The sequence below is a fragment of the Anolis sagrei genome, chromosome 1 (genome assembly GCF_037176765.1).
Source record: "Anolis sagrei isolate rAnoSag1 chromosome 1, rAnoSag1.mat, whole genome shotgun sequence".
Lineage (NCBI taxonomy): Eukaryota > Metazoa > Chordata > Lepidosauria > Squamata > Dactyloidae > Anolis > Anolis sagrei.
In genome coordinates this window covers 191,028,322-191,053,410 of record NC_090021.1, presented here as the reverse complement: position 1 = coordinate 191,053,410, position 25,089 = coordinate 191,028,322, and the positions used below count along the sequence as shown (strand labels likewise).

The 25,089-nt window shown below is 41.7% G+C and overlaps 1 protein-coding gene across 2 annotated transcripts in view; it reads left to right on the top strand.

Moving 5' to 3' along the window:
- Window positions 1-217: 217 nt before the first annotated feature.
- MTX2 (metaxin 2) overlaps window positions 218-25,089 on the top strand; it is a 50,328-nt gene continuing 25,456 nt past the window's right edge. The window contains exons 1-2 of one of the 2 annotated variants that reach the window (XM_060779576.2): window positions 218-550; window positions 24,433-24,480. In XM_060779576.2, the coding sequence (XP_060635559.2) occupies window positions 511-550; window positions 24,433-24,480 (88 nt within the window). In that variant the 5' untranslated portion in view covers window positions 218-510. The remainder of the gene's footprint in view (window positions 551-24,432; window positions 24,481-25,089) is intronic. The other variant, XM_067471359.1, reaches the window with a different exon arrangement.

Sequence of the window (25,089 nt, the reverse complement as noted above, 5' to 3'; positions counted from 1 at the left end):
TCCAAAGAGGTTCTGTGGCTCAATGAGTTTATTGGCCGCCCAAGATATTAAGGGTGCACCTACACTGTAGAATTAATACAGTCTGTCACCACTTTAACTGCTATGGCTCAATGCTATGGAATCCTGGGAGTTGTGGTTTAGTGAAGCACGAGCCCTTTTTTGCCAGAGTAGGCTAAAGGCCTTGTGAATCTACAACCATGATTCCATAGCACGGAGCCATGGCTGTGGTGGGTGCCTGAATTCTGCAGGCGCTCCCAGGGCAACCCAGCCGAGGCCTGCCTTTCTCTTTTGCACCAAGAGCGGCGCGCGCCTGCCCGGGCCTGGGCCGAAGGGGCGGAGCAGGCCCCGGATGTAGTTCTCCCGCAGGAGCCTCCTCGGCCCCCGCCCCCGCCGCCGCCTTGCTCCTCTTGCCGGTGCCCTTGCGGCCCAGGGAAAAGGGAAGGCCGCTCTGCTGCTTGGAAGCACCCGCCTCCTCCTCCTCCTCCTCGGCTTGAAGCCCCTGATTGCAGCATGTCGCTGGTGGCGGAAGCCTTCGTGACCCAGATCGCCGGTGAGAAAGAGGGAGAAGGGTCAGTGGGGGTGGCAGCAGTGCTGCTTCGGGGCCCCCACGTGCTGCAGGGCTGGAGCATCCCTCCCAGCAGCACTGAGCCATCGGGGATGAGGGGAATCGCAGCCATTCGCAGCTGAAGCGGCCCCTCTTTGGTGGTGCTAGGAGTGTGCATGTACAGCAGTGCTTCCCAAGTGTTTTGGACTTCACCCCCCAGAATCCCTCATCGTTGGTCAGGCAGCTAAGGCTTCTGGGAGTTGAAGTTCTAAATACCTAGACTGGGTAGGATACACCGCAGAGTGAATACAATCAGTTTGGTACTACTGAATAAATAATAATAATAATAATAATAATAATAATAATAATAATAATAATAATAATAATAACAACAACAAAACAACAACAACAAAACAACAATGGAATATATTATTAATAATACAGTAATCTTCTATCTATATAAAAATAAAAATGTAATGTTCGTTTGTGGGATTAACAGAACTCAAAAACCAGTGGGCGAATTAACACCAAATTTGGACAGCATACACCTAACAACCCCATGTATGTCCTTCACTCAAATTTTTTTTGATTTCATCATTTGGGAGTTGTAGTTCTTCGGATTTATAGTTCACCTACAATCAAAGAGCATTCTGAACTCCACCAATGATGGAATTGAACCAAAGGTGACACACAGGACTCCCATGACAAACAGAAAACATTAGAAGGGTTTGGTAGGCACTGACCTTGAGTTTGGGAATTGTAGTACACCTACATCCAGAGAGCACTGTGGACTCAAACAATGATGATCTGGACCAAACTTGGCACGAATATTCCATATTCCCAACTAGGAACACAGATGGAGCTTGGGGAAAATAGACCTTGACATTTGGGAGTTGTAATTACTGGGATTTATAGTTCACCTACAATCAAAGAGCATTTTGAAGCCCATGAACAATAGAATTGAGGCAAACTTCCCACACAGAACCCCTATGACCAGTAGAAAATACTTAAGGCCATCCAGTCCAGCTCCCTTCACCAGGGCAAGAAAACGCAATCAAATACTGTTTACCCACAAGCATAGAGAAATTACATATCTTAGAAACCATTGTCCATAGACATCTCCATGGCTGGCATAACTGCATGAAGCACGGTAACCTTCCCGCCAGAGAGGTACCTATTGATCTACTCACATTTGCATGTTTTTGAATTGCTAGGGCCTGACAGTGGGAGCTCATGCCGCTCCCCATATTCGAACCTACAACTTTTCGGTTAGCAAGTTTAGCAGCTCAGCGGTTTAACCCAGGGGCTCCGGCATAGCCACATGTATATTTATGCATAGCCACATAAATACACATATACACAAATATACACACATATATACACACACAAAACACATATACACAGACTGGGCCACAGCAACGAGTGGCAGGGAAAGGCTAGTATAGTAATAATAATAATAATAATAATAATAATAATAATAATAATACAGGAACCCCCGGTGGCGTCGTGGGTTAAAACTGCTGAGCTGCTAAACTTTTTGACCAAAAGGTCGCAGGTTTGAATCCAGGGAGCGGTGTGAGCTCCCTCTGTCAGCGCCAGCTTCTGCCAATCTAGCAGTTCGAAAACATGCAAATGTGAGTAGATCTATAGGCACCGCTCCGACGGGAAGGTAACGGTGCTTAAACACTTAAACACAATAGTCGCTGACTAAATTACCATCTGTCAGGTGCAAAAGGCCACCTTACTGGGATCTGTACGCATTATTCGCTGATACATCACACAGTTCTAGATACTTGGGAAGTGTCCGACATGTGATCCAATGCAACAGCCAGAAGAGTGATCTTGTTTGCTGTGTACTAATCTTCTTGTGTATGAAATAATAATATTTATAATAGTATAAAAATAATATAATTATTAATAATAATTTTAACATGTCTCTCCTCATGACCTGCCATGGCTCGATGCTATGGGATCCTGGGAGTTGTAGTTTAGTGAGGTACCCATATACTATTATTTTTATTATTACTATTATGATGTTTATATTCCACCTTCTCTCGCCATACGGAGACTCAAAGTGGCACACAATTGAAATTATTACAATACAGCTTAAAATATACAATATACAAATATTAAAACATCATTAATATTTAAAAAACCCAATTCAAGTTAAAACCATAAAAGCACTTAAAACTACAACACCCCGTGATGTAAACACCTTCATCGAGGACAGCAAGGAGGGGACCATTCTGGCTTCTCTGGGAAGAAGGGAGTTCCAGAGTCATGGGACAGCCACCGAGAAGAGAAGGAAGGCCCTGTTCCCTCTCATTCCCACCAACCAAACTTGAGATGGAGGTGGGATTGAGAGAAGGGCCTCTCCTGAAGATCTCATAGCTCAGGCAGGTTCTTACAAGGGAATGAGGTCAACCAAACAGCCTGGATGTGAACCGTCTAGGGCAGGCATGGGCAAACTCCAGGTGTTTTGGACTTCAACGCCCACAATTCCTACCAGCCAATTTGCCCATGCCTGGTCTAGGGCTTTCAAGGTCATAGCCAGCACTTTGAATTGTGCCTGGCAGCCAGTGGAGCTGCTGCAAAGAGAGGTTGTCTGTTCCCTGCAGCAAGCCCCAGTGAGCAACCTGGCTGAAGCCCTTTGGACCAGCTGAAGTTCCCAAGCATTCTTCAGAGGCAGCCCCACGTGGAGCCTGTTACTCATAGGCAGAGAAAGCGAAAGGCTGTGTCAAACTACAACTTCCATGATACCAAAGCAACAACCCTTGGCAGTTAAAAAAAGTGTGAATATACCCCAGACAATGTTTTAAGCAGTCTTCCTTCCTTATCTTATGGTGAGAGTTTTACTCCTAAACGTTTTGCAGGTTGCCGGTTAAGTAAGCCTGCTTTGAAGAAATGGGCTTATTTATTGCTTCTTGGCAGGGGGTTGGACTGGATGGCCCATGAGGTCTCTTCCAACTCTTTGATTCTATGATTCTATGATTCTATTGTGTCAGGGGCAGACCAAACAGTTGCATTGCATTTTTTTAAACAAACAAACAAAACACAAAGTTTGCAAGCTTGGTAGTCGTGTCAGGGCAACCAGTCAATTATATTACATTTCTAACAGAACAAAGCAAACAAACAGACAAAATACAAAATTTGTGAGTTTGGTAGTTGATTAAATATCCTTTGACCAGTATCTGGCCACTTGGAGTGCCTCTGGTGTTGCTACAAGAAGGTCCTCCATTGTGCATGTAGCAGGGATCAGGTTGCATTGCAGCAGGTGGTCAGTGGTTTGTTGTTCTCCACACTCGCATGTCATGGATTCAACTTTGTAGCCCCATTTCTTAAGGTTGGCTCTGCATCTCGTGGTTCCAGAGCACAGTCTGTTCAGCACCTTCCAAGTCACCCAGTCTTCTGTGTGCCCAGGAGAAAGTCTCTCATTTGGTACCAGCCATTGATTGAGGTTCTGGGTTTGAGCCTGCCACTTTTGGACTCTCTCTTGCTGGGGTGTTCCAGCGAGTGTCTCTGTAGATCTTAGAAAACTATTTCTTGATTTAAGTCGTTGACGTGCTGGCTGATATCCAAACAGGGGATGAGCTGGAGATGTCACTGCCTTGGTCCTTTCAATATTGGTTGCTACTTCCCGGCGGATGCCAGATGGTGCACTACCAGTTAAACAGTGTAATTTCTCCAGTGGTGTAGGGCACAGACACCCCGTGATAATGCGGCATGTTTCATTAGCGTGGTGAGATGTGTTCCACACTGGGCATGCATACTCAGCAGCAGAGTAGCAAAGCGCAAGGGCAGATGTCTTCACTGTGTCTGGTTGTGATCCCCAGGTTGTGCCAGTCAGCTTTCGAATGATATTGTTTCTAGCGCCCACTTTTTGCTTGATATTCAGGCAGTGCTTCTTGTAAGAAATGGGCTACTGAAGGGCATCAGAGGCATTAAAAGTAAAAGAACCCATTTGATGTGTTGCAGTCTTAAGAACACCCAAAGTTGCCCACCGCATGGGTTTATTTTCTGCCCTTCTTTTTTCTTTAATGCCTGTCTTCTGTTTATGCATGCATGGCAGTGCTGTTATAATTGGGAAACTTTATACTGGTAATAAAAATAAAATTTGATTGGCTAGTAATAGAAGGTCCCATTCATGAAAACAATTGCTTTGTCATGCAGTTCCAATTTAACTGCAACTGGTATAACAGCAGTAAAACATTAATCTTCACTACATGAGCTCTAGGGTGATTATACAATACTATAAATAGTTTAGAAATGTATTAGAAGATTTTTCTTGGTCTGTGATTACACTGGCCATAGCTTCAGTGTGGTTGTTGACTCTCCACTTCTCTCTGGAGAAGCTTACAGCGGTCTTCCCCAGCCTTGTCCCCTCCAGATGTGCTGGATTCAAATTTCCATATTTTTAAAGGATGATGGGATATGCTGTGCAACACAAAGAGCGTAATTGTGGAATGCTACTCTATAGTCTCTGCCAAACATACCGTCTATACTCAAGTATAAGCCAGGTTTTTCAGCCCTTTTAAAGACTGAAAAAGCCCCCCTTGGCTTTTACTTGAGTCAAGGTTATTTATTATTTTACTCTATTATTATTTTTATTATATTTATTATTTTACTCTATTTATTATTATTATTATTATTATTATTATTATTATTATTAACTGATTATGTTAGTTATTATTATTATTACATTTATTATTTTACTCTATTTATTGTTATTATTACATTTTTGTTATTTTATTCTATTATTATTTTTTATTACCTTTATTATTATTGGAGGAATACGTAAGCTCATTTACACTGAAGAAGGTTAGAATAATGGTTTAATCAAAGTCAGACAGTCTTATCTTAAATTACAGTTTTATGTAAATAGTCAAAAACATTTAACCTACCGATGTCTCAATTAATGTAATTTTATTGGTATCTATTTTTATTTTGAAACTAGTCATCCCTTGTCATGCGTTGCTGTGGCCCAGTCTGTGTATATGTGTTTTGTGTGTATATATGTGTGTATATGTATGGATATATTTGTGTATATGTGTAGATATGTCTGCTTGTGTATATATGTGGTTTTGCGCATGCGTTCTAATGCATTTTTTGTCTTTTTAAGTCTCTTGTTCTGTGTTTTTCAGTGTTTTTATGAGTGGTGGTCACTTGTTGGCCTGATAGGTGTATTTTGTCCAAATTTGGTGTCAATTTGTCCAGTGGTTTTTGAGTTGTTAATCCCACAAACTAACATTACATTTTTATTTATATAGATTTACCAGTAGCTGCTGCATTTCCCACCCTTGTCTTATACTGGAGTCAATACGTTTTCCCAGTTTTTTGAGGTTTAATTAGGTGCTTCGGCTTACGTTTCGGTCGGCCTATACTTGAGTATATACGGTAATAGCTTTCCTTTTCTTGCTTGTATCTCTGCAGCACTTTAACTGTATTGTGAATATTGCATTCCTAAAATGTTGCCCCCTCCACTTGGTAAGTCTGGTCACATTTCTTCGAACATGCTGACCATAGTCTGTTGCTCTAATGCACTAATGATTAAGTATAAAATGATGACCATATCATTTAAGAGTCCTTTGGTAATGATGTTGACTGGGTAATGATGAAAGCATTATTTGCTTGCGCTTCTCTCTGCAGAATCCTGCTGTTTTTAGATGTGGAGCTTCTGAACAACAGAGGCAACAGTCGTCCTCCCGTCCCCCCACGTGCTGTAATCTGTTATAAAATATAATCTTATGCCTTTATTTCAATCACGTTGTCAGACAAGGTAGTGCTCAAAATTGTGTTTGAAGGAAACCTCCAATACATACAGCCCAGACATGTATGAGGATTTATAGAGATTAATCATATATGTATCACAAATGACCTCTCAGGATAAGAAAATGAATTCTCTATACTACTTGAAAGTTAACGTCTTGGTTTTCAGATGGTATCAGGCTTTAATCTTTCTTACAGCAGGAACTGAAATATCAGCTGATAATGTTGGGTCAGAAAAATGGTTGCAGAAGTGATAGATTAGTGGATCCAAGGGAGAGAGACTTTTCCTGAGCATTCCTTCTCTCTCTCTCTCTCTCTCTCCGTAAATGGAAAAGAAAACAAGGTGACTCCTTTTGTTATATAGTGGGTTGGGGAAAGGATATTTATTTATAAAAAATGAGGGATGCCCCCTTTAATTGTATGCTTTGCTAGTGCTTAAAAATACTGTTTTGCAAAAAGAGACCTTTGCAACTCATTGGTTCACTAGAAATTCACTTTCAGAGCAACACACAGATGTGCAAAGACAAGTGTCCCCCAACTCGGCGTGTTGATGTATTAGCCGGAGCTATGATTGTGCTCATAATAAATATGTAGGATGCCACACAAAGTCCTTTTGCAGGCAAACCTAATTCTACCCAACAGCACCCCGACTAACAAGGCAGACAGAATAACAAATGTGTGTATGCTAAACTAATGTATTAAATTGGCTTGCTGCAAAATGCCTGTGACCAAAGCATTGTGGGAAGGATGTGGACATAAAAAGCAATTGCTAGCATCCAGAATTATTGAAAAGATTTCCATGTTGCTCAAGGGAGGGGAACTCCTAGTCCAGGAGTTTAATCCAATCTGAAGATGTTTGGTCTGATACACATATCACTAACCTTTAAATTATGTGTGACTTCTCCATTATTATTATTATTATTATTATTATTATTACTTTATTTGTACCCCGCTAGCATCTCCCAAGGGATTCGATGCGGCTTACAACAGGCCGGAGCTCAACACAATACAACAATACAATACATAGCAAATAAAACAGTTAAAGCAGAAAACAATAGCAATAGCAATACAACAGGACATTATTAAAAACTGAGCCGGCCAGAATAGGGTACAGGATTAAAAGTGCTGAAGTGTCAGAGGGATATGGGATTAAAATATAAGTGCAGTGTACGGTGAGGGTGATCTTGACTCTACCAAAGTGCTTCTGGGCTTTAGTAGTGGGGTTCCTAATCTGAGAAGGCACGTTGGAACAGCCAGGTTTTCAGGTTCTTTCTGAAAACTGCCAAAGCAGGGGCCTGTCTGAGATCTTTCGGGAGGGCATTCCAGAGGTGGGGGGCCACCACAGAGAAGGCCCTGTCTTGCGTCCCCACCAAACGCGCCTGCGATGCGGGCGGGATCACGAGCAGGGCCTCTCCTGATGACCGGAGTGAACGTGTGGGTTCGTAGACTGTGATGCGGTCACGCAGGTAGGGTGGTCCCAAACCGTTCAGGGCTTTGTAGTTAAGCACCTGCACCTTAAATTGGGCTCGGAAAATAAACGGCAGCCAGTGGAGCTTCTTAAACAGAAGGGTTGACCTCTCTCTGTAATGGGCCCCTGTTAACATCCTGGCTGCTGCCCGTTGGACCAATTGGAATTTTCGAGCCGTTTTCAAGGGCAGCCCCACGTAGAGCGCATTGCAGTAATCCAGTCTAGAGGTGACTAAGGCATGGACCACCCCGGCCAGATCAGCCTTAGCGAGGTACGGGCGCAGCTGGCGCACGAGTCTCAGTTGTGCAAAAGCCCTCCCGGCCACCGCCGACGCCTGAGCCTCAAGCGTGAGCGATGAGTCCAGGAGGACTCCCAAGCTGCGGACCTATGGCTTCAGGGAGAGTGTAACCCCGTCCAACACAGGTTGCCACCCTATACCCCGGTCTGGTTTACGATCGACCAGGAGGACCTCTGTCTTGTCGGGATTGATCTTCAGCTTGTTCGTCCTCATCCAGATGGACACAGCGGCCAGGCACTCGTCTAGCACCCGAGAGGCCTCCTTGGAATTAGGTGGAAAGGAGAGAAAAAAATGAGATGCCCATCTTCAGGCTGTAGTCGAAAAACATTTTTGGCAAGTGTGTACCACAAAACATGCTAATATATATATTAGTATATATTGTAGCACTTCTGATGGACGTTTTATTTGAACTCAATCCTGGACAGTAGCGTGCACATGAGAGAGGCAGCAGGGAATGAAGGTCTGAATATGCAATAGTGAGCCAACATATTACTGCCATCTACATCTTCCTAGTAGGTGCAATGGGTTAAACCCTTGTGCTGGCAGAACTGCTGACCGATGGGTCAGTGGTTCGAATCTGGGGAGAGCAGGCTGAGCTCCCTCTGTCACCTCCAGCTCCCCATATGGGGACATGTGAGAACCCTCCCACAAGGATGGTAAAACATCAAACATCCGGGGGTCTCCTGGGCAACCTCCTTTCAGACAGCTAATTCTCTCACACCAGAAGCGACTTGCAGTCTCTCACGTTGCTCCTGACACAATTTTTTCCCCCTAGTGCTTCTGGTAAGATGCACTGTTTTACTTGAACTGTATCTGGGCCATATAGTAAGACCCCTGTATCTGTGAGCCCCGTACCCACAGTTTCATTTGACAAAATGTGCCCTTTCTAGGAATTTTCAACATCTTCCAGGCTATAGTATGGAAGTCCTGCAAAACTTGGCAGATGGAAAGGACCAATATTAAAACAAAATAAACTTTGGCAGTCCATTCCTCCTCCCTCTCCCTGCATGTTGTGCAGTTCTGTTCTATGGTATGCTTCTACTGGAAATTGTCCTAGAGTTGCACTGGCCAAATGCTTACAGAAGATATCTCTCTAGGAATTTTCTAGACCCTCCAGCATGATTCTGTAATTTTAAGCCATTCATTTATTTCAATCCACAGTTTTCTGTTTCCATGGTAAGCTTGGGAACTTGTTCCCTGTGCATACAGGGGTCATATTGTACAAGAAAACAATTCTAATAAATAAGTAAGTGGTGCAGTTCTTTGTGTTGTAGGACTATTAGACAAATATTGGCAAATCATAAATGTAGTTGATAAAAAAGTGAAGAAAATGCATTGAAAGGAGCCAGTCAAGTTATCTAGGAATTATTTAGTACAGTTATCTTGGCTGGCAGATAATAAAAGACTCCAGTGCAGTCCTAAGCATATTTTTTTCAAATTTAAAGTCCTTATAAGTTTAGTGTGATTTAATTATCTTCTAAGTATACAGTATTTTTTAGTTTTGAAGCTTCAGATTATATTGTATATTACAACATACGTGTTAATGCTGCGATTTGCATACTTGAAATTGATCCAGGAATCATTGTACATACCTACATGGAAGCAAGTGCAATTGTTTTTAATGCATCTAATGCCCAGGTCACTATGGGCCCTTCCACACAGCCCTATATCCTAGAATATCGAGGTAGAAAATCCCACATTATTTGAGTGTGGACTCAGATAACCCAGTTTAAAACAGATATTTTGTGATTTTCTGCCTTGATATTCTGGGATATAGGGCTGCGTGGAAGGACCCCAAGTAGAAGGTTTAGGTACTCTTTTTTCCCCTGTATAGGAAAAGTACAAAATCAAATAAGGAGCAAAAAGTAAGCTTTAACTCGAGAGTGAGTAGTATTTGCTACTTCTCAGTTGAAATGCAAACTTATTTTTTATATTTGATTTCTTTTTATGAGAAATACAATCTTATACTTACATGAGAGTAAGGCCCCTTCCACACAGCTGTAGTAGCATAAAATCCCACATTATCTGCTTTGAACTAGGTTATTTTCCAGTGTGGACTCAGGCCCCTTCCACACAGCTGAATAAAATCCCACATTATCTGCTTTGAACTGGAATATATGGCAGTGTGGACTCAGATCACCCAGTTCAAAGGAGCCCCCGGCGGCGCAGTGGGTTAAACCCCTGTGCCGGCATGACTGAAGACCGACAGTTCACAGGTTTGAATCTGGGAAGAGGCAGATGAGCTCCCTCTATCAGCTCCAGCTCCTCATGCAGGGACATGAGAGAAGGATGATAAAAACATCAATTTATCCGGGCGTCCCCTGGGCAACGTCCTTGCAGACAGCCAATTCTCTCACACCAGAAGTGACTTGCAGTTTCTCAAGTCGCTCCTGACATGACCAAAAAACAAAACAAAACAAAAACCCCAGTTCAAAACAGATCTCGTGGGATTTTCTACTTTGATATTCTGGGTTATATATCTGTGTGGAAGGGCCCTCAGATTTCCATTACACAAATGTACATCTTTGATAAAAACCTCATTTTAACTATAGGTTGTCATTATGTTTCCTGTTGATTTATTTAGCAACCCAAATCAGGTTTACTCAGAGGTAAAGTTCTTGGCACTCAATCCTTAGCAAGTGAGCATAGGGCTCTAGCTTTAATTAATATAAGGAAAGATGATGGATGTGTTCATAAGCTTCTGAACTGTGGAATGATATATTTTTCATTTTTAGATAAGCATGTCTATTTTTGTCATGTTCCTTGAAGAGCTGTTGAATCTCTAGCTCAATGAATTTGTTTTCTTGACCCTTTCTGTTGAGTAGCATAAGGTCAATTTAATGAGAGAGCTCGGAGTACATTTTGAAATTGATTGCGCCTTCATATAGGTATTTATGCTGGATGACGATGAGGCAGCTAATTCATAAAGGGATGTATTTGTGCATTCTTTATTGATCACTACTAATGGAGCAGAGATCTTCAAACTGTAGTTCCGAACTGACTCCAGCCTTGCCGAAGTAATGAGGCCTTATGTACAGTTGGCTCTCCACATCCATGAATTCAACTATCCACAGCTTGACATTAAAAAAAAATTCAAAAGGCAGACCTAAAATTTGCAATTTTTATATAAGGAACACTAATTTACTACACCATTATATATATATGTGTGTGTGTGTGTCTGTGTATACTTTGGTATCCATGGAGGACCCTGGAACCAAACTCTGGCAAATACCAAGAACTCACTTTATATGGATCCCCCGGTGGCGCAGTGGGTTAAACCCCTTTGCTGGCAGGACTAAAGACCGACAGGTCGCAGGTTCGAATCCGGGGAGAGGTGGATGATCTCCCTCTGTCAGCTCCAGCTCCCCAAGCGGGGACATGAGCGAAGCCTCCAACAAAGATGATAAAAACATCAAATCATCCTGGCATCCCCTGGGCAACATCCTTGCAGACAGCCAATTCTCTCACACTAGAAGTGATTTGTAGTTTCTCAAGTTGCTCCTGACACGACAAAACAACAACAAAAACTGTATAATATTTTAGCATTTGAAGTTGGAATCACCAGCTTTTTCATGTCTCTGTGAGATATTAGAAATACAATTTAAAATTATCTTTTCTAATGTAAAGAATAGCAAGTTAGTGACAGGCATGCTGTGCATCTGTCTGGGGCAGGAGTGGGCAAAGTGCATCCTGTAGAAGTTAGTTGATTACATTTCCCAGCATTCCTCATTACTATCTGCTGTCAGTTGTAGTCCAACAACCATTGATTTCAAGGTACATCTGCACTGTAGAATTAATGCAGTTTGACACCACTTTCACTGTTATGGCTTAATGTTGTGCAATCATGGGAGTTGTAGTTTTACAAAACTACAGAGAGAAGGGCAAAGAAGGCCTAACGTATATATTTAAAAACATATGATTTATTGCTTATTTCCCATAGAGTCAGAGGTTTCTCGTTACATTTGCCTAACACACATACACACTGCAGCCGATGCAGTAATGTGTCCCAGCACACACTTTGGAAAGCCCTGCTTTAGGGACACCTGAGGGCCTTTCCACACAGCCCCATATCCCAGAATATCAAGGCAGAAAATCCCACAATATCTGCTTTGAAGTGGGTTATTTGAGTCCACACTGCCATATATTTCAGTTTTTCCCCCAGTACTACTTCTGGAATGTCCTAGTCAGCATAGCTAGTGCTGATATTCTGATATTGTAGTTCAAAAATTAACTTTCTCAAACTCTGTTTATAAAAATCTAATGAGTGAATGGAACCCCCGGTGGCACAGCGGGTTAAACTGCTGAGCTGCTGAACTTGCTGACTGGAAGGTTGGCAGTTTGCATCGAGGGAGCAGAGTGAGCTCCCGCTGTTAGCCCCAGCTTCTGCCAACCTAGCAGTTAGAAAACATGCAAATGTGAGTAAATCAATAGGTACTGCTTCAGCAGGAAGGAAATGGTGCTCCAAGCAGTTATGTCAGCCACATGAACTTGGAGGCATCTACAGACAACGCCAGCTCTACGGCTTAGAAATGGAGATGATCACCACCCCCCAAAGTCGGACATAACTATACTTATTATCAAGGGGAAATCTTTACCTTTAATGATGGAATGAGGTAGGCAAGAAGTGTAAAAAGAATGGTCCTTTGCTTTAGGAAGCCTTTTAAATGGATTCACACAAAATGCTGGCTACATACTGTCTTGCCTTTGAGATCTTGGAAGGTGGAGTCCCTAGGTAGGAACAGGAAAGACAATACACATACAGATTTGAGGCTATTCACCATCCAGAATAGTTTCGCCAAATAAGAATGATCACACATAGTTTCTGATACTAAGAAAGAAAAATTACAGTTGTGATAGCAGAGTTCTTCTTAATGCAGCCTCTGCTGCAGCCTAACAGAGTTGAAATGTTACCACCAACAAAAATATTGATCAGATCCTGACATCAGGCAACAGAAAGCCACTGACATTGGTTCATAGTGCGCTCATCTTTCATCTGCTGATGGTCCAAATGGCCACTTGACCTAGCTCAGAGTTTGCATAGCAAACATTGTACGTTTTTAATGCAATAAATAAAAGGAATAGCAGATGTCAAACCGTGAATCACTAAAGGCTCTGTTAAGCCATGGTCAACATACTACTTTGGATTTACTATCAGTTTGTTTTCAACAGTTCCGAGCTATGGGAGAAAGGGGCCAGAATGATCGAGTAATCATCCTAATATTCAGTAGCCAAGCATGTCACCCACATTATTTTTAATAGGAGCTACAGGTATAATTAGACTCATAACTACACCGGGGAAGTGGGGGGGGGGGGGGTGTCTTTAGGAATTTCTAGGTCCTCCAACACAACTCTGTGGTATGCTTAGATCAGAAGCTATGTAATTTAATGGTGTTTGGTTGTATACACAATTTTAGATAACTGTGGTCTGGCTGGAAACATATTCCTTGTGGATACGGGAGTCTTATATAGCCTATAAAAAGCTCTTCTTCATTGGAGCCCCCAGTGGCACAGTGGGTTAAACCCTTGTGCCATCAGGACTGCTGACCAATAGGTCAGCGGTTAGAATCTGGGGAGCGGGGTGAGCTCCTGTCTGTCAGCTCCAGCTTCCCATGTGTGGACATGAGAGAAACCTCTCATAGGATTGTAACACATCTGGGCCTCCCCTGGACAGTGTCTCTGCAGACGGCCAATTCTCTCACTCCAGAAGCGACTTGGCAGTTTCTCAAGTTGCTCCTGACGCGAAAAAAAATATTGGAGAGCTGTTTGGAGAAGGTGGTCAATTCCCTGCTCAATTTGCCTGAAGGAGGAGGCAGACCAGGTTTATATATCGGTGAAGAGGATTTGAAGTGCACTTGTATCTCTGGAAGTCTGATAAGTGAGTAATAGATGTGCCAGTGGCCTCTGCTGTTTGCTTCCTTCCAACTTTGCTCCAGTTGCATATTTTGTTAAATAAAAGCATATGTTGCCGATCACCAAAGTCTCTCTAATGATCTTTCCCTTCTATCCATACCAGTGATACTCCTGAAATGTCTCTTGGCTCTGAGAAATGGCAAGGGTGAAAGAGGGGTTTTGCAAAATGTCACTGGTACTTTCCCTTTTAAAAAAATCAAAACCAGTTTTTATTTAAGGTACCAGCTGCCTGCTTGGTTTTCACAATTTTCCTCCCTGTATTAGTGTGGCGTAGATAGACGGGCAAATAATAGCTAAAGACCAAAAGAATCCAGTGGCCGAAGGATAAACTTGGTTTGACTTCATTATTAGACAAATGATAAGTTTGTGGGGAGTTATTATAGCATTAATCAACTTGATGGATTGGAAATATGACAGAACTGAAGCAGCGTGTAATATTAGTGGCTATTATTCTACAAATTATGCCTTCACCTATTGTTCACAAGGCAAGAGTCATGCTGTACATTAGAAAATGTTGTGTGCCCATTTTCCCTCTCTCTTGTTAAGACATCTCCCAACCCTTCACATTACTGCTTCTTGTAATGCGAACCTATTGCCTCTAGATCGGAAAAGCATGGGTGATCCTCCAGAGTATTTCTTTAATACTGTGCTACTAAAGCAAACGCATTAATTTCATTAATTGGGACCTATCCCTGACCCAAAAGATCAAGGCAGTCAGGAAAGTCACCCTCTTTTTTGCAGAACAGAATAACATTCACGGAATTCAGTGGCCCTTTTTCCTGCTTTCCCAGGTTTAGCCTCATCCTCAGAGGCCAGTCCACAAAATCTAGTCTTAAGCAGTCCAAAAGCATTAATATAATTTCAGCTATGTAGTGTGTGGCAACTGAATTGTTGTCCATAAAAATAGGTATAAATGTGTGTTGTTCCCAATGTTTATTTCTGTTGTATAAATGATAGAGGAAATTTGGACATGGAAATTGAGAGGGAAAACATCCAAAGGGAAAAAAAGTAATACAGTGTTCCCTCGCTGTTTCATGGTTCGCTTTTCTGCGGACTCACTGTTTTGTGGTTAGGGTTTAGAATTAATTACGAAACAGTGAGTCCGCGGGCTCCGTGGCTGCCGGGTGAGGTGGGGAAGCTGACCCTGATCGATCCAGGGGCTTCCCATCTCACCCCAGCAGCCTTTGCAGTGCCTCCGTGGTTGCCAGGACGAGATGGGGAAGTTAGCCTTGGCCGGATTGGCAAGGGCCGAGTTCCCCACCTCGCCTGGCAGCCACGGAGCCCTGCGAGGGCCTTGGGCAGCCCTGCAAAGGTTGGTATTTATTTATTTATTTATTTCAATTACTTCTACCCCGCCCTTCTCACCCCCGAGGGGGGACTCAGGGCGGCTTACAAGCGAAGGCACAATTCGATGCCTATATCACATTATACAAAACATACAAAACAATTTAAGCAAATTAACAGGTTAAAACATCAATACAATATCAAAACCAGGTAGGGTGAGGTGGGGCCAGGTCTGCTGTGTGTTTGAGTCTACTGTAAGAGATTATCCTTAGTTTATCTTGAAAAAAAATAGTCCTTAGGTAAAAACAAAAGATTTTAGAATCGGAGTTTTACATTACTGTTTTAGCCCACCATGGTAAACCTCACTACTCCCCAACTCTTTCTACATACAGAGTGAGGCAGCATAACTTCCTTTATTCAAAACTTAATAAAAGCCATTGTATGAATCAGAATATATATATATATATATATATATATATATATATATAATGTAGGTGCATACCTAAAGTTTTGTTCTACATAGTTTTGAAGATCAAATTAGTTAGGTGATGTCCCCCATTCTCCATACACGGAGTAAACCGATTTCTGGCGTTTGTCATGACTCTTGCCAGAATAGCAGGCGATATGTTGGCAATTTCTTCCTGAATGTTGGCCTTCAAATCTTGTAGGGTCCCTGGACGGTTCACATAAATACGCGATTTCAAAAAAACCCATAGAAAAAAAATCACAAGGGGCCAAATCTGGAGAGCGGGCCAGCCACTCCAAATCCACTAGAAAAGTAGGCCTCAACGGCAAAAGCACGCTCCCCACTGTTCCAACTCATGATGGCGACTGAACTGTGTCAGGACAAGATTTTATACTCCCGCCTCTCAAACGAGACCATTAGCGCTCCGCTACGTCTTCAACCGACTGAATGGCGCGCATTTAAAAAAAGGAAGTTATGCTGCCTCACCCTGTATAATGTGTGTATTAAATGATGAACTCTATATTTGTGTCCATACCTGTCTTTTCACAGCATTAATAAGCTCACATTCTTTCTCCATTAAAATATAGGATACAAAGATTAAAATACAGTAACAGTACTTCCACCCCAAAATAAAGGAATACTGTTTACAAGTGCCCTTTTGTGGTACACAAATTAAGAATTATATTTGTCACTCACCTCACAGCAGCTGAACAATTTTGGCCTAAATCCTGTTGATATTTCTAAGTAGTGTAGATACGTTGACTCAGTAGTGATTCAGCAAGTCAACACTTGAGTAAGTTCCGTTGGTTCAATGGTTCTATTATGGTTGTGTCTAACAATAGGATTTAAGCCTATACATTCATTTGACCATAAGGAAGGCTACGCAAAGGAAGATCGATGCTTTTGAACTGTGGTGTTGGAGGAAAATTCTGAGAGTGCCTTGGACTGCGAGAAGATCCAACCAGTCCATCCTCCAGGAAATAAAGCCTGGCTGCTCATTGGAGGGAAGGATAGTAGAGGCAAAGATGAAGTACTTTGGCCACATCATGAGGAGACAGCAAAGCCTAGAGAAGACAATGATGCTAGGGAAAATGGAAGGAAAAAGGAAGAGGGGCCGACCAAGGGCAAGATGGATGGATGGCCTCCTTGAAGTGACTGGCTTGAACATGAAGGAGCTGGGGATGGTGATGGCCAACAGGGAGCTCTGGCATGGGCTGGTCCATGAGGTCACAAAGACTTGGAAGCAACTAACGAATAAACAACAACAAATTTATTCGCTAATAAAACGATTCTCAAGAAGGGCCCCATGTTTTGGTCCAGTTTGTGCCTGCATTTTTAATGTTCAGTCTTTCTTAAAATGGCTGTGCATAATCTTTGTACAGTTCTATGTGTAGTGGAGGTAAAGGTTTTTCCCTGACATTAAGTTCAGTCATGTATTGTGATGTTTTCTGCTTTTTACCGATGTACGTATTTCTATATATGGCATCTAATTGTTGCCGATTTGTACACCGCCCTGAGTCGCTTTCGGGCTGATATGGAATGGAAAGAAATGACGTACATAAATAAATAAATAAATAAGGGCATGTGGCCATCATGACTGCATGGAGCACCATTACCTACCAATTGATCTACTCACATTTGCATGTTTTCGAACTGCTAGGTTGGCAGAAGCTGGAGCTAACAGCGGGAGCTCATGCCACTCTGTGGATTTGAACCTGCGACCTTTTGGTCAGCAAGTTCAGTATCTTAGTGCTTTAATCCACTAAGGCACTGGGGGCTCCAGTTCTGTATATAGTATTAGATATAGATCTCCGTTCTGCCTCTTCAAAAAAAAAAAAGAAAAAAAAGAATACAATCCCACTGCTGGAACCTATTTCTCTAGGGTGCAAGCTTTGCTGTTAAAGTAATAATGGCATAATAAAAAAAAAGTTTGGTTATGACACTTGAATATGATTAGTTTCTGCATGCACATAGAAGTACAAATGTTTGTGAATGCATATAATATTCAAGGAAATAATCTTGGACAGCTTGTATACAGTTATATATTTTATACCCAAAAATGCAAGAGTAGTTGTGTTAACTATTAAACAGAAGCCCAAATCTGCATTGATTATACCTATATTAAGTTAGCCAGGAGACACAAAAGGTTTGCTGAGTGCTTTATTAGGCAAAGGTCGTAAAAGAAACCTATAGGTTTACATCTTGTGGTTTAGAACGTTGCATTGAGAGTGTACAGTCGGTTCACTTTACCACAGATTCTGTATCCACAGATTCAATCAGCCACAACTTGATTTTTTTAAAAATCTAAAAAGTAAATCATGATTTTGCCATTTTATATAAGCGGCACGATTTTACTATACCGTGGTATATAACTGGATTTGAAAATCTACAGAGCCCACTGTATTAATGGAAGCAGAAAGATTAATCCGTGCCCCCAAAAGAGAAAGGAAGAGGGGAAAAGGTGGCAGCATGCAGTCTCTTCCCTGGAGGGCTGTTTGCCCAGTGAGGCCAAACCCTCCTGTTTTGAAGAGATTCATGACAAAACCACAACATAAAAACTGCTGACATTTATGACTCTAATAATGTTGCTTTTGTTTGCTTTGTTTCTTGTGATGAAGAAACTGGGATTGGAAAGGCAGTATAATGCTTTACGCTCGAACCCAGGTTTTTGGAAGAGGCAAGTTTAGTATATTGTGAAGAATGGAAGATGCAATTACAAAGCTACAAAGCATTTTTGTTACAGTTCTGACTCCAAGATCATCTGGAGAGGAATGCGTTCTGCTCTTCTTGTAGTGAAAGCATTTGTTGTGGTGATGATATTGAAATATTTTTTAAAAAAAAATCTGTTTGTTATAATATATGTTATAATAACGTGGCTTTTTGAACAAGCATTTCCAAGTGCAGAGTAACTGACATAGGAAAATGGAACAATGGCAATGAGACCAGACAATGTTTTTAACAGGGAGACACTATGCATTTATATGTTATTGATACGTTTAATTTTTATTATATGTTATGTTTTTAATTGTATTTATGATATTGTAAGCATTGAATTTTACCCTGTTAACCGCCTTGTTACCTACGGGCTGAGAAAGGCAGTAAACAAATACAGTAAGTAAGTAAATAAATAAATGAATAATACTTTGCTACCTTTCTTCACTAAATGTAAGTTGAATCATGGCCAGCTAATTTGTGCACAAATTAGTTTCACATTGCAGTCCAAATGTTAAGGCCACTATGCTTTTTAACCTCAAACTGTAAGCATACTATGGCTGCCAGTGTTGGCATATTAGGATCATTGGTTTTGCTGATTCAGTGCTATGTCTTAGAATCATAGAGTTGGAAGAGACCTCATGGGCCATCCAGTCCAACCCCCTGGCAAAATGCAGGAATATTGCATTCAAATCACCCCTGATAGATGGCCATCCAGCCTCTGCTTAAAAGCTTCCAAAGAAGGAGCCTCCACCATACTCCGGGGCAGAGAGTTCCACTGCTGAACTGCTCTCAGATGATGCTGGTGCTTGCCACTCTCTACAGTATTACCCTCAACTTATCCATCAGTCATATCAAAATCCATACTTTTCATCCCCAGACTTCCCTTGAAGTCTTCACAGAGTGTATGATGGATGTATTTGACATAGGTCCCGAAAAGGAGTCTGTATTTTTATGTTTACATTTTAATACCTAGCTATCTATTCATCTACTTATCTATTAATCATAACAAAGTAATGCTGTTTTGTATTATCAGAAAAATGTAGATTCTAAAAAAGGATGCCCCATTCTCCCCCTCCTACATTTCAGCTTGTCAGCTTGTTAAGATATCTTGTGGTAGATTTCACATGCATCCCAATTTAGAATTGCCCGTATGTGTTGAGATTTTGGAGTCCCCGATGGTGCAATGGGTTAAACCCTTGTGCTGGCAGGACTGAAGACCGACAGGTCGCAGGTTCGAATCCGGGGGAGCGTGGATGAGCTCCCTCTGTCAGTTCCAGCTCCTCATGCAAGGACATGAGAGTAGCCTCCCACAAGGATGGTAAAACATCAAAACATCCGGGCGTCCTCTGGGCAATGTCAATTCTCTCACACCAGAAGTGACTTGCAGTTCCTCAAGTCGCTCCTGACACGAAAAAAAGGGCAATACAAAACAGTCGTCTGATTTGCAATACACCTCTTAAAACCCATATATTTCTACCAGGACATTATGTGAAAGGAAGACCTTGCCTTTTGCTTCTGTGGCAAAATGACTTGCCTCTGTTCTCTCTTCCAGCATTTCCTTAGATGTTCCTAACGTTTTACTTTTCAGCCCAAACCAATCTTCTCTCTTAAACGTATCCAAAGAGACAGCATGTTGTTGTTGAAATGGTGGCACGAAAGCTGCTCTGTAGTAGCAATGTAATGTGTTTGTTACACAGCAAGAAAAACACTATTTGTTTCAGAAGTGAAAAGCATCAGATGACAAGGAACTTCTGATACTTTGTGAAAGTTTGGCTTCCTGGATGTTCTTGGATTTCTATAAAACCAGAAAACAGTTTGCTGTTTTTTGTTCGGTTTCTCAGGGATTTCTCTCTCATTTCTGACTTATGGTGACTGACTGATCAAGTTTTTGTGTGTGTTTTCTGGCAGAATTTGTTCAGAGTGGGTTTGGCCTTGTTGTCCTCTGATGCTGAGAGAGTGTGACTTGACCAAGGTCTCTCAGGGGGTTTCATGACCAAGTGGGGATTTTAAGCCCCGTTCTCCAGGCTATAGTCCAACAGTCCAATTATAACACCACCGCTCCCTTCCTTACATCTTCCTTGATAAATTCTACAAGTTCTAAATGCTTACACTTTATTGCTCTTGTTTTAACTTTTCTCTTTAATTGATCTTTATAGTCTTTCTGGAGCTCTTCATTCTTCAGATACGGATCTCTTGGTTAGACTAAAGATTGCATCTCTCGTCTGATACCGCCATCCATTTTCTTCGACAAGCACCTTATCTTCTGAGTTCCTTTCCCCCTAATATTTGTATAATCCGGTCCCTCCTTCTCTTGAGGAATCATCAAGGCATATCTGTTTACAAAGGCTGCTTCTATTCTAATTCTCTGAAATTTTAACTTAAGGCCAAACTGAATGTAAAAATAACTACACTTTTCCACCTTGCATGTTTCTAAAAATGCAAATTGTGTCAGATGGTGACGTGTAGTAGTGGTGGTAATTGGGACTTCTGTTTATCAGGACTGCAACAGATTGGAATTTACCATAAATCTTTCCTTCTTTGCTGCAATCTTTACGAACATCCCTGGAGAAAGTTCACTGGCATCAATGAAGAATATATTCCTATTGGGGATATCCACGTTAAAAATTGCAGCATTGGATTTTATTTGTTTCATGTCAAAAGCATTGCATACATAAGTATAAAACTGATAAAAAATAGAAGGAGCACAAGCAGCTAAACAATTTTTGACCAAAAACAGGCAACAGTGATCACATTGTCTGTAGCTTTAAACAATTCTTTCTCTGTACATGAGGCAGGGCATTGTGGACAAGCATACAGATGCAGATTTTTTTTGTTCTGCTCCACAGTCCCACAAGGTGTGGAATTCTTTTAGGTAGTGCCATTTTACAAGGTTGCCTTTTGATTTGCCCTCTCCACTCCTGAGTCTGTTCAGGACTTCCAAGTTTCCCATTCTTGGTTTGCCCCTGGAGGCACCCCTCCCCCGGAGGGGGGTCCATTTGGGATTTCCCAGTTCAGCTGCCCAGAGGGATCCTCTTGGTGTTTCTGAAGGAACATGAAGAAGAGTGGTGGTTCCCATGAAGTTTTTCCTTGATTTGAATCTACTGGGAGGAGGCTGATAGCCATGCAGTGTATGGCTTTCACAGTGTTCAACCTTATTTCTCTTACAGTTAGCAGCAACTTCCCATTGCCTATCAGAGAGGGTAATGCCAGCTATCTTGTAGAGTCTATCAACAGGTGTAGGTTTGAGACATCCCGTGATTAATTTGCATGTTTGTTCAGTGCTATGTTCACCTGCTTCACATGAACAGGCTTATGCCAAACAGGGCAGGCATACTCAGCAGTTGAATAGGACAAGGCCAGGGCTGATGTTCTTACTAATTTTGGGTCTGCTACCCATTTGCTTCCAGTAAGTTTCCACAGGATGTTATTGCATGCAGCTACTTTGTACTTGGTTTTCATGCAGTGTTTCCTAAATGTTAGTCTTTGGTCGAAGGTGACACCGAGATATTTAGGATGGAAACAGAGTTCGAGCTCTTGGCCTTCCCAAGTAACTTTCAATTTCCAGTATTGCATTCCTTGCAATATAGGATAATGCTAAAGTACCCTTAACTTTAGCCAGTTATTCTCTTCCTCTAGTGTTTTTCCAACCTTTTTCTTCCTCTATTTTAATTGTAAATCTGTGATCAGGCTATTATCATGATTAACACCTATTGAGTTCCCTATCTATCTCTCAAATCTGCTAAGAAAGTAAATTCAATGACAATCTACTTATAGTTATAAGACTACTGTATTCCAAAAGGCCTGGAGCTTAGCTTAGTATCTCAGGCGTATGTCAGGTTAAGTTAGTTTAGATGTACTCTATTCACACATGGGGCAACTATTACAAACAAACATTTGTGTATAGACTCTCACCCTGCATTATATTCCAATGGAATTGCTGATCTTTTAAATAGTGGCCAAATAACTATAGATTACAATTGAAGAAAGCAGAAACCTTAACAAGAGCACAGCTGGTCTTTATAGACCCTGGTTCATGACGCTTACGCATGAATTGAATATTGATGCAGGGCTCTGCATGTTTGCAAAGAAGCAATCTCTACTAAATTCAACAGGGCTTGCTCCTAGGTTCATTTGTGTAGTTCTGCAGCTTTATTTGATATGCTGTAAATGGCTCAATTTGTTGTATAATTATTAACATTTATATACTTTCTAGTGTATATACCCAGCAATGCCCAGGTTTGCATTTTGTTTGCAGCTTTTTTCCCCCTCCCTCCCTTTCCCTCATACACCTTGTCCCTCTCCCTTTTCTTTCCTTCTTCCCTTTCTTTCCCTTATACACCTTCCTCCCTCCCCCTTTCCTTCTTTCCCTTTTCCCTTTCTTTCCCTTACAAAATGTCACCTAGGAGCTGCCAATCTGCATCACCCTCTTTCTTTCCCAGTTACATGACAGAGGGCCACTTCACCTAGCTACAGCCAGTCTGCTTTGTTCCTTTTCATTTCCTCCGAAAATTGTGGAGTTTTTAGTTCAAACCATTCAATTATTTTAAGTTGAATAATAAAGGATACGTGTGCCAAGTTTGGTCCAGATCCAACAAGCTATGTAGGAGCCTTTGTGTTACAAACCAATCAACATAGATACATAGATAGAAAGATTGCAATCGTTTTCATGATGCATGATCTTCGGAAGCTACCTCAAAAATGGTTACTGAGAAGACATGAGTGATCAATAAGTGTCTCTTGAAGGGAATTTTGCATATTCCTACTGATCCTCTCTCTTATGGTGCCATTGGGGAAGAGCAGGGATGATAGATAGGGAGCCTGAGCCAAACAGGTCGCTCTCCTAGAGGATGTTCCCCCAGTATCTTCACACACAGGAGAGAATTCTGACTCAAATGATATTCTCATACGTGAGAATTTCTGTCATGAAATATTCAGTGAGATGATGGCACAGTCTTTGCATTATAAATCAAACCAGTGAAATAATTCTGCCAGTGTATTGTAGCCTGTGGTGATTTGTTGACCAGAGGAATGGATGTTGATGATAGAACAGAGTACCTTCCCATTTCAGTCCCCAAATCTGCCCTGTGTGAAGGACGAGAGTAGAGGAAGCGGATGTCTTCTAGTAGTGTGTTGTATGTAGACCTAAGTGAATATTTGAAACGTCATGTTTTTCATTTCACGAAATAAACAATGTGTAATTAAAGGCACTTGTACATGGAATTAAATATGACTTTGTTGGAGGCTTATTCTTTTCGTTCACTGTGTTTTAGAATACTATGTTTGGACGTAAGATACTACATTAGGACGTAGAAGACACAACAGAGAATAGTATATTCTGTAGAATGTTGCTTTATACATAATTCTGAGTTGTGTAACCTATTGTAATGACTTGGTAGGTTGTGAGATTGTGCTATGTAATTGGTCTATAGGAGCCCCCGGTGGCGCAGCAGGTTAAAGCACTGAGCTGCTGAACTTGCTGACTGAAAGGTTGGTGGTTCAAATCTGAGGAGCGTGGTGAGCTCCCACTGTTAGCCCCAGCTTCTCCCAACCTAGCAGTTCGAAAACATGCAAATGTGAGTAGATCAATAGGTATAACACTTCTGCGGAAAGGTAATGGCACTCCATGTAGTCATGTTGGAGGTGTCTATGGACAACGCCAGCTCTTTGGCTTAGAAATAGAGATGAGCACCACCCCCCTCCCCAGAGTTGTACACAACTTAATGTCAAGGGGAAACCTTTACCTTTACCTATGTAATTGGTCTTGTAATCATACAAGGATGATTATGATAGAAGTGAATCTTGCTTCTTAATCGAGCTGGATGCTCAGCCATATGAGGAGAAAACTGGGAGATACTTGATATAGTTTAAACTGGTGGTGGGTGAAGGAAGACACTGTCAATTCAAACGGAAAGAATTCTTACCTAAACTCAATGACAAACTCTGTTTACATTCTGAATTAAACTACTTTTCTCCTTTTACAGCAGCAGAGCCCTGGCCTGAGAATGCTGCCTTATATCAGCCCTTGAGAGGTGCGTATTTTGTGCTTTCTTCTTCAAATACGCTGCAGTGTAATTACCTGGAGGCGGACAGGTATGGAGGGAGGGGAGGAGAGGAGACCTTGTTAAAAGGAGAACCCTTTGTGGTGGTTATCTGGTTTTGTTTTTGTTTTGTGCTAAACTTGTATCCGCCAATATAAACCAGCTATCCATGGCCTATAAGGTCCTTGGTTTATTATTGACTCATTATATTGGCTGCTGTAGGCAGTGTAAAATGATGTGGTTTGCAGGCCCAGTTGGCAGATTTACTGCGCCAATAGCTGAGGCAGCAGATTTTTGAAGTCTTGTGGTAAAGTGGGCTCTCGGTAAAAAGGAACTGTTAAAATGTATAGGCTAGGATGGTTCAGGCTCCCTTTAGCAGCTCTTCATATATCATCAGATCACATTATGGCCCCCATTTGGGGCTCAGCAGCCTGCTACAGTTGTCAGAAGACTGCAAAGTAATGAAGACTAATAGGTAGCAGCCCTAGTCTTCTAAGCATGGAATTTTTATTGCTGTGTACTTGTCATCTTTCTTTTGGGTGACAGACCTAGACACAGTGTGCGATATTAACTGCAAACTGGGGTGAGTTTTTTTGTAGG